The sequence below is a fragment of the Crocuta crocuta genome, unplaced genomic scaffold, assembly GCF_008692635.1.
Source record: "Crocuta crocuta isolate KB4526 unplaced genomic scaffold, BGI_CrCroc_1.0 scaffold31, whole genome shotgun sequence".
Taxonomy (NCBI): Eukaryota; Metazoa; Chordata; class Mammalia; order Carnivora; family Hyaenidae; genus Crocuta; species Crocuta crocuta.
This window is the reverse complement of record NW_027528362.1, coordinates 11,504,310-11,515,037: the sequence shown is the minus strand read 5'-3', so window position 1 is coordinate 11,515,037 and position 10,728 is coordinate 11,504,310. Positions and strand designations below refer to the sequence as shown.

Below are 10,728 nucleotides of genomic sequence, written 5' to 3'. Positions count from 1 at the left end.
AAAAAAAAAAAAAGGGGGGGAGAGGAGTGGCAGACTTCTTCAGTTGCATACCGTACCGGGCTCAGGATTTCAAACACCTCCCACTTGGCCAAGGCCGAACTTGCTCATGAAATTATACGTTTTGTCTGTGCAATTAAACATTCTTTGTGAGGGAATCTATCCGGAGCTCTCCTCACGAGCAACACGACCCGGGCGCTTTCTTCTGACATCTGTGTCCCCCAGCGTCACCAACAGTGGATGCTGGGAAGCTGTGCGAGCTGCCCTTGACTTAAGTCCCCGCTCGCTGGCACGTGATTCTTGCGAGGACCACCCGCTCCTGAGAGAATACACTTCAGATGACCTCGCTCTCATTAACTCAGAATTCAGTTGTGCTGCTTCACTTCTCTTGCCCTCCCAGGGGAGAGCAGATTATAATTACAAACCCAGTCCCACTAATTATGGACTTTGGATGCTTGTTAAAATGTTCCTTCATTGTTGGCCTCGAGATTTCTGCCGTCTTGCAAAACTGCCTTGACAAGAGCAGCCAGGCCTTGCGGAGGGAACGATGAAACGCTATAGAGAAACAAATACTTCGTTGTACACAATCAGGGAAACCACATCAGTCTGAAATCATGGGAGCAGGCCTAAAAAATAAATACACATTTGCACTTCTACCATGCTGTCTTTAAATCTCTCTCTGTACAGTTTTTCAAAGCATCTGCCTACCATTTTCATCCAGGTAGGTCAACAGGATAGAACTAGATTCTGTCCCTTCCACGGCATAATCCAATGGGATATTTCCATTAACATCCTGGAGGAGGACATTGGCTCCGGCCTGTAAGCGAAAAAGAACAAATATGACATTACTCATGCTGTGAACAAAGAAAGCGGGTCGAAACTTCCACGTCTACATTAGTTGGGAAACAGATCCGGAAAAGTCTGTCCTTAGATAAAACCCTGTAGAATCGTGTGGAACACTGTAATTGCTTTTTACGACAAATGTAGCAAATACTTTGTGAGAAACTCCAATGGGCTAAGAATGTTCAACTGACCTTTGCGAGGCCTTAGCCCCAGCTGCTTCTCCCCACCCCTCTTGCTAAACCCAAGACATCCAATCCATGGTGATGGAATCACCGGCATCTCTGGGTTGGCTGCCTTGATTTTACCACGGCAGAAGGTCCCCATGCCTTTAGACGGTCTCCACAGGCAACCCTTCTGTGAACTCTGACCTCCCCCAAACTATCCTGTGAGCTCCTCAAGCACCTTGCTCTCCACAGGAAGTCCTGTGAGTGCTGTTCTCATATGACCATGTTTTAATAAAGGCCTGGGCTAATGGCGTCCGGTTGTTTTTCCTTTCTTTTCCCAGAAACGGTTTTTGAAAAAAAGCCCAATCTGTAGATGTTAATGAAGGGCATTAAATATGGTCATCACATAGCTGTCAGCTTCACAGCACCCTTTATCGAGCACCTCTGAGGGTGCGTCTTCCCCTCCAGCTTAAATACAGTCACAGTTTTACTTTCCGTCTTCTCCAAGGTCATGGCGTGAACTCGTACCCACTGACCATGACTCCTCCTTCGCCTTCCGGGGTGATGAGTCGCTGAACTCAGACCAGACAAATGGAAGTCCTCCCTATTCCTCTTACTGATATGAGCCTGGGACGCAATATTAATAGAGTTCACATACTGTCCAAATTCATAATGTTACGTGAACAGGTATATAACATTCATAATCTAATATACTACAATGTGGGATTTTGCCTTCTGTGATTCTAGATGTATATTAAATAAACAACCTTCCTACACCTTACCAAGTCTGCACAGGCTTCCCCGAGGAATGCTCTATATATATTGCAAAGACAAAAGTAAGAATAGGTCCAAGTGGCAAAACAGTGTCTATCTTAATATCTGCCCCGAATATAAACTATGCCACTCACCTCACCATCTTGAGAGATCTTGGTTATATTTTCTATAGTCATAAGAAAATACTCCTCTATTTGAACAAATTAGGTTATATATTTCAGATTTTCACTTAGGTAAGGAAGCACGTGCTTTTCAGGTCCTGAAAACGTCAAACCAAGTCTTCTCAGTGCATTTAATATCTTTACTTATACAGAATTTGAAAAGAAATTCCTGGAGGCAGTAGCGTTAAGCAGACTTTGCTAATGATTCCTCTCCTTCAGTATCCAACCAGGGGAATGAGGTTTTGCATACCTACCCAAGGACCAATTGTTAAGGAGCCAATTAATAGAGAACTACAGGGTCTCATTATCGATTTCAATACTAATAGGTAGACATAAATCAAGTTATTCTCTTTTTCCCAAGGCATGAATGTTTCAGGTGGAATCTTATCTATGCCAAACATCTGGACACAAGGCAATATCGAATATATCTATCACCGTGTATTATCGACAACAGCAGACATAAATTGGAGAACAACTTGGTGCTGAGCGACACTGCACTTCTGGAGAATACTACTCTACGAGGAGTAACAAGGCTCTTTCAAAACAAGTCTGAAGGTGCCACCTGATGCTAAATATGGCGGCGGGGCTCCTTCACTGCAATTCCAACCCATCCATCAGCCAGCAGTGGGTGCTACTGACTGACCAGGGGTTCCCTGTACAGAAGCCTGTCTTTCCTGGGCAACGGGAACTTGGCTCATCAAAGATCAGAGCTGAGTGTCCATTATCATCCCCCCTACCTGCCTTGGTGCCTGACACATGCAAGGCACTAAAAGAGATTTAGGGAAACAAATTGAAAAATAAGGAGCCAAAAGCAGAACTTGAGCTAATTATTAAAGATTAAAGCAGAGAACTAAAATTTTTTTAATGTTTTATTTACTGCTGAGAGAGAGAGACAGTGTGAGCAGGGGAGGCTCAGAGAAGGGGGGGAGACACAGAATCTGAAGCAGCTCCAGGCTCTGAGCTGTCAGCCGCGGGGTTCGAACCCACAAACCGTGAGATCATGACCCGAGTCAAAGTTGGACCGCTTAACCGACGGAGCCCACCCAGGCGCCCCTAAAATTTTTAACGAAATCCTTTTAAACTAATTTTCCTGACCTTTATTTTCAAGGGGACAGGAATAAAACTACAAAATCACTATATGCATACTTACATTTCCTGCCTTTACTCTTTTAGATGGACATTTATGACTTCCTTCCTTCCTTCCTTCCTCCCTCCCTTCCTTTCTTCCTTCCTTCCTTTCTTCCTTCCTCCCTTTCCTTCCTTCCTTCCTCCTTCTCCCCCTACTTCACTCTCTCTTCCCCTTTCTTTCTCCCCTTCCCTCTCACTCTTCCCTCCTTCTCTTCTTTCCACCCCACCTATATCAGGGTTCCTGATGCGGGGCCCCCACCGCTCTGACTATCTGGTCTTGGAAGAGATCCCTGGACAGGCTGAGGTACATGCAATAAGAACATCGGTCCTAAAGGATCTCCTGAGAAGCTTCATATCTGAAATTACACTTCTGAAATCATACATCTATTAAAAAACAAAAATAGAACAAACCACCATCGAGAAGATTCATGACTGGTTATGACTCTTAGTGTGACTACCTCAAGTGTTAACTTGCAATTTAGTTGTTAATGGATGTCACTGGAATGGAAGAGTGAGGACTTGTGAAACAGGGCTTCTCCTCAACAAGTCAGAGACCTGCCTCAGTTCCATCAGGATGGTCTAATTTCCAGCAAACAGAAAGGAAAATGGGGCTGGGGATTAGCAACATTGTAAGGTATTGTGTTAGTACTTACGTTTTAAAAAAATACTTTGAGCCAGTCAGTCATATAAAATGAATTTTTCTCAGGGCACCTGGGTGGCTCAGTCAGTTGAGCATCCAACTTCAACTCAGGTCATGATCTCACGGTTCGTGAGTTCAAGGCCTGCATCAGGCTCTGAGATGTCAGCACAGAGCCTGCTTCGGATTCTGTGTCTCCCCTCTCTCTCTGCCCCCCACCCTGCTCTCTCTCTCTCTGTCTCTTAAAAATAAATAAACCTTTATAAAATGAATTTTTCTCAGTTTTGCAAAGTGAGAGCCATTAGGTAATTCAATAAAAATATCACTGACGTTGTCCAATTTTAATATAAAAATTTAAAAATACGTGTATTCTAAAATATATTTTTCCCTTCCAGACATGGTATTCTTCAATACTCTAACATATGTTCCTTTTACATTCCAAATTTCATTGCACTGATGCTCAGAGTTCACCAAGTGGTTTAAAAGCCGGGGAATAGTGCTCCGAACGGGAGCACTATTGATGAAATTGATGAAATTGATGGCATATGAAGACTTGCTTAATTTGCTTAAGCAAATACCACTTTTTATACGCCGACACTTTCTGGCAACCTTTTATTTTGATATAATTTCCAATTTAGTTAAAGTTGCAAGAGTAACGCCAAGAAGCCCTGTGTACCTGTGATGAGTTGAATTCCGTCCCCCTAACAAGAAATATGCGAGTCCCAATGCCTAGTGCCTGTGAACGTGGACTCATGTGGAAACAGGATGGTGTGGATGCGATCAGGTGAGAGACAGACGTAATCGTGTGAGTTAAGACGTGTCCACACTGGAGTAAGCAGCAGGAGAGGTACTCTTATGGGGCCAGGGACGCACACACTCAGAGGGACGCACACACTCAGAGGGAAGGTGTCCAGGTGAAGGTGGAGGTGGAGAGGGGAGCTATGCAGCCACCAGCCAAGGATCAGCAGGTGAGGAAGGAGCTTCTCCTGCAGGTTTCCGAGGGGGCGTGACTTTGCAGACCTCGATTCTGGCCTCCCGAACTGTGAGATGACCAATCTCTGTTGCTTTAACCCTCCCCCCTGCCCCCCCCCCCGGTTTGTGGTAAGTTGTTACGGCAACCCTGGGAAACCAAAATTCTCTGCCCTTTCCCCAAATACGCCAAGGTATGTTTCCCTCCTATTTATGCACTATTTTCCCCAAATCTCTTAAAAGTGAGTCAACAGGCACCACATCCTTTTACCCCTAATATTTTAGTGTGTATTTCATAAGAATAAGGACAATTCTCATGCATGAAAATTGTCAAAATCAGAAAATTTAACATGACTGAACACTACTATCTAAACCACCCTGCACCGCTCAAATGGCAGTACTTTCTCCAGCTGTCATGTTGACCACTACTTCCGTAGCCCGGGAGGTAATCCATGATCCCCCAGCACATGTAGTTGACCTTCTTCTTTGGCTCCATCCCAATTCGGGACACCTCCTCAGTCTTTTCAAGGCCTTCTGTCAACTGTGGCTACAGGAAAGTTTCTGGCAGACAAACCGGAGAGGGGATGGCGTGTTTTCCCATCATGCCCTATCAGATGCCACACGATGTCCCTTGGTCCTATCAGTGATGAAGTTAACCTTGATCCCTGGCAGAGGTGAGGTCTGCCAGGTTTCTGCACGGCACAACTAATACTAGGAACCCATGCGTGCACACAGATATCAGCAGATACAACATCTGAGTACAGGTCTTCCTTACCACAGAATACCAACTTGTACATGCAGAAGGCAGAACAAGGGGAGAATCTAGCATCTGTCATAGTAATAACTGATTTAAATGAGAGTCAGCAAGGGATACTAACACTATCTTCCTGGGTGCTGGAAAGGCGGAAGTTTGAACGAAAACCCTGATGAGGAATAGAATATTTACACAGGCTTCAAATATCCTGCCGCAAAATATTCCACTTACAGATAAAAATGTTGGCATCAAACCCGGTAGGAAAAATAGAAAATTCTGTGAGTGGATGTTTTGTGCTTTTGAATTGCAGATGGTTTCTCTTCTTTCTATAGAAAACGCTGCATTATGCGCTAGCATGATAAAATGAAGCCTGTCCCAGATGAATGTATAATGCGCAAGCAATTATTTTAGGTCACAGCACATGCTATTAGCAGTTTGCAAACGTCTAGTTTAAGGACTCTGGCAATTGTACTGTGAGATCAGAGATCACTTCAATGCTTTTTCAAGCCTTCGAGGGCCTGTGTCATCCGGACCCCAACCAGTGAAACATTCTCCAAATCTTTCAAATTCACTTGACCAAAAACACTGAATTTGGGAAGCGCCACAATATTCACTGCTGAACTATTCACGGAGTCTCCTATTAACTGAACAATAAAAGTTGCTATCCAACAAGAAATGCACATTCAAAAGGAACACAGATTTAGATAAGAACGAGAAGTCTAAATGGGGCTTCTGAGATAGAAGCAGTCTATAAAATTTTAATTACATATTTCCACTATTTTGCATTCATTTGATGGTAAGTTTGGTGACACTATTCAAAAATAGAAAGTGGTGGGGCGCCTGGGTGGCTCAGTCAGTTAAGGGTCTGACTTCAGCTCAGGTCATGCTCTCACAGTTCGTGGGTTCGAGCCCCGTGTCGGGCTCTGTGCTGACAGCTAGGAGCCTGGAGCCTGCTTTGGATTCTGTGTCTCCCTCTCTCTACCCGTCACCTCTGGCTCATGCCCTGTGTCTCTCTGTCTCTCAAAAATAAATAAATGTTAAAAAGTTTTTTAATGGAAATTGGAATATTAGCCTTCAGAGAGCTGCAAAACAGGGACACGTCTGCCAAGGGGTGTTTGAGTGAGAGGTCATAGGAAAGGAGAAGAGGAGGGAAGTTCTCTTGGTAACACAGAAGCCGCGCTCTGAGTGCCGGGTTACTGCTCACCGGTTTCAGGACCAAGGATAAAACACCTAATTCTGTCCGTCAGTTTGCAAAGTGGAGCCAACTCTTACTATTTAATGTAGACACCAGTTAACCTGGTATAAACATATGCAGTACCCAGCACAGTGCTGACCTACAGCAGGCAGTAGGCACTCAATAAACAGTACCTGTACTAATAAAAGTAATCAGAAGAGAAAGAATATCTTATTACATATGGCATTGGTGGGGCGCCTTGGTGGCTCAGTCGGTTAAGTGTCCGACTTCGGCTCAGGTCATGATCCCATAATTGGTGGGTCCGAGCCCCGCGTCAGGCTCTGTGCTGACAGCTCGGAGCCTGGAGCCTGCTTCGGATTCTGTGTCTCCCTCTCTCTCTGTCCCTCCCCTGCTCATGCTCTGTCTCTCTCAAAAATAAATAATAAACATTAAAAATTTTTAAATACAGTATTTGTAGAGACAACTATAAGCTAGAGTCTAGCACATCACCCGCCCCTCTCTGCATGCGGTTTTTAGCTGGGCCGTGAATGCAAGCTACAAACCGCACGGGCAGAATGAAGTAGCTGGAGGAGAGAAGGAAGGGCAGTCCAGCCCGAGCTCCTTGAAACACTGAGGAGGGTAGATTTGAGTTGATTCCTTCCCCTCTTCCCCTCACTCCTACCATACAATGTATTTGACAAAACCAGCAATGAGGAAACAAAATAATTTCAGTCAAAGGCAAGAAATACTTCTAAAGTGTCATGCCCAGAATACAGAGACCCAACAGTGGTAACAGCTTCAAGTGCAGCATCTAAGGCAAATCAGAAAAAATACCAGAATGCCCTCTCTTAGGACTATTATTGAAAAAAAAAAGGCAACGTGCCCTGAGATGTCCGGACATGAGAACTCTTTGCAAATCTGTTCCTCAAAGAGAACCCACATGTGACAAAATACTTGTATGAAAGATTAAGTAGAAACTTACAGGTACTTCTGAAAGAGATCTCCAAACAATCTGTCTGGTTCCCTTATTTCCCGTAACTTACCACTTAGTTTCTTTGAAAGTCTGTCTTCCAGCCAGTGACTCACAGAAGCACAACACACCCTTCACGGTTGCTTGTGAGCGATCATTTGAAAGTGAAAAGAAAAGTTCCTCACAATTCTGCCCTGTCTTCAAGTCAAATCAGAACAAAATAGCAAAAGGTTTTTATAAAAAGATGAGCAAAACTATGAGACTCCCCCCAAAAGGAAACCTAAAATCACTGAACAAAAAGAATAACAGATACGGATCCAAAGGGCAACGAAACGCAACTGGGAGTAAGAAGCACATGGTCTTGTGAAATACCTACTCTCTGCGCCCTGTGTCATTTTACATGCATTATTGTTGTTGAAGTAGGAGATTGGCAGAGATGCTATTTTATGAGGTATGTTCCGCAAGCAACGCCTCTCATTCTGAGATGTTCATGCCACCAAAGGAAACAGGTGAAGAAACTGCTAAACACAGTCGATCGCCATCTCCTTCCCTAAAGCTCAGCTGAGACATCACAGCTGAAAGCCCCACGGCAGCCAGAAGGAGGAGGTTAGGTGGGGTGCGCACCAGCACCTACCTGTAACAGAGCCAATTACCCTGGATGACAGCCAGTGAACAAGGCCGAGAAGGAGGAACCACAGGCCACAGGCCGTCCCTCTGGTACTTGAGTCAGACCAACCCGAGGCACCATGGGGCTTCTATCTGCCCACAATTATGAAAACTTAGGGAACGAAACCAGAAGATTCATGCATCTCTGGTCTCAAGCAGAGACTTTCCCAAGCGTTCCCACTGTTTAAGCAGAGAGAGAAAACTACAAGCATTAACCTTCCTCCAGATGCTAGAATGGGGCAGATAACGTAGGAGGCGATGCCGTCGGGGAATGCATTCACTCATTAAGAACTATGTATTAAGCCCTTAATATAATTAAAATGTACTTTGAGATTTTAATGATGGTAAACTTTTATGGTAATAAAAATCTTAAAACCCATATTACAACCACTTAAAATTTTATAAGAGTTGAAATGATACTGGAACACATTTTTACAGCTCCCTCTGTAAACATCCTGAGGTCAACAGTGATTACATCAGGAGCACGTAAATATTTACTGTGGCTCTGCTGCTATGCGAGTAACCAGCCGTGTCAGGAAACCGAAGTATGTAAGAAAGAAAGGGTAACTGTGAATTCCAAGTGAACTGGTGCGGACAGCATTCAGTCTTGCTAGAGAAGCCCGTACACGTTTCTACAGATGATAGAAATTTAAAGGGATGGGGAGGACAGGCACATGGCAGTGGACGGACCTGTTAGGGTATGGATCTGTGGCACTTAGAGCTTAATCCCCATCTTGCAGACTAAAGGTGAAAAGTCAAAGTGTAGCAATATAAACACAGTTATGTAACACGCAATAGATATTGCCATGATCATGAATAATAGTGTTGTAAAAATAGAGAAAGTAATGAGAATTTGGATAAAATGTCTAAAATAGGAGACTACTCAGGGCGCCTGGGTGGCTCAGGCGGTTAAGCATCTGACTTCAGCTCAGGTCATGATCGTACGGTTCATGGGATCAAACCCCACATCGGGCTCTGGGCTGGAAATGCAGAGCCTGCTTGGGATTCTCTCTCTCTTCCTCTCTCTCTGCCCCTCTCTGGCTTGTTTTCTCTCTCTCTCTCTCAAAAATAAATCAACACTGGGGCGCCTGGGTGACTCAGTTCATTAAGTGTTCGACTTCAGCTCAGGCCATGATCTCACGGTTCATGGGATCAAGCCCTGCGTCGGACTCTGTGCTTTCAGCTCAGAGCCTGGAGCCTGCTTCGGATTCTGTGTCTCCCTCTGTCTCTGCCCCTCCCCTGCTCATGTTTTCTCTCTGTCTCAAAAATAATTAAACATTAAAACTTTTTTTTTAATTTAAAAAAAAATAAAATAAGCAATGAGCCACACCCTGAAACAAGGGGAAAACACAGGACCATTCTCTCGGGTCCCTGACAAGTTTAAATCTACCAAGGTCAAAGGTGAGGAATAAAACTTTAGACAAGTCAATGATTATCTGGTGAGTGAGTCTGAGTAACGATTGAATCAATGAATGGCCACAATATAATTAAAGGTCAACCATCCAATTAAAAGATACAATTTCGTAAGCAACCACAGTAAATAAGTGTTTCCGAGAAAAAGCTAAGACAAGAAATCATGGGATCCACATTTGTAAAGAGCCCCCTATGGTTAGGGTAAATTGAACATAATTTGCAGATATTGTGCAAGTCACTTCTATTATGTGTCCGACTCATTTATTTCCCTTCATCTTTTGGTTTTGTGTGAACCACACAATACTCGTTGACGAAGACCTTGCATGAAATGAGCCAGTGTCTTCCTACCTCCCTGATTTTCATTTAATTATTCTCCAATACCAGTCAGTGTTCTCTGCTTTTTTTAAAAGGCATAGATTTTGTTCATCCAAACACTCCATGCTTTGCTCGGAGGAAATATAGCCTTTTCCGGTTTTGTTAACCAGCAAACTGTGAATATGGATAGTGGATATTTTCTGTCCGTAGATACCTTGCATTGATGGTCTTCATGTGTTTATCTCCGGTGCCTTATGGTCCCAGTGTCTCTCTTTCTTTTGCTTTCTTTAGTCGAGCCTATTCTATTACAGTTTTAATGTTCCACACTGCAACATTTATATACAAATGAAGGGGAAACAGCACAGAATGTACATGTCCTTGCATTTGAGCTTGGGACGCAATTTGTAACTTGCTTAGCGTTTCCTTCCCCATGTTTGAGTGACTAGCTTCTCCTGTGAATCCCGCTCCCCCATCCACAAGGAAACTCTCAAGCCACGTTTCCCCTGGACATTCACGGCAGCGCCGGCTTCTGGTTTGCCTTCTAAATCCGGCTTCTCTTTTCCAGTCTTCTCCGCAGCCTTCTGTTTCTCTAACGGTCTTTTAATAGGTACACTTTAGACCCTCTTTCGAATGTTCGTTCTTTTTTCGGACGTCACATTTTGATGGGGTGGCCTGGTTTCCTCCAGGGCTTCTGTCCCCACGTGGGTGCAGATGAGACTCTCTGGAGTTCCAGAACCACTGCCTCCTGGACCTGCCCGGGGGG

The 10,728-nt window shown here is 44.2% G+C and overlaps 1 protein-coding gene across 1 annotated transcript in view; it reads right to left on the bottom strand.

The window, feature by feature from the left end:
- MYO16 (myosin XVI) overlaps window positions 1-10,728 on the bottom strand; it is a 461,549-nt gene that overhangs the window by 371,974 nt on the left and 78,847 nt on the right. Inside the window, exon 4 of the mRNA XM_077754002.1 lies at window positions 706-814. Coding sequence (XP_077610128.1) covers window positions 706-814 — 109 coding nt within the window. The remainder of the gene's footprint in view (window positions 1-705; window positions 815-10,728) is intronic.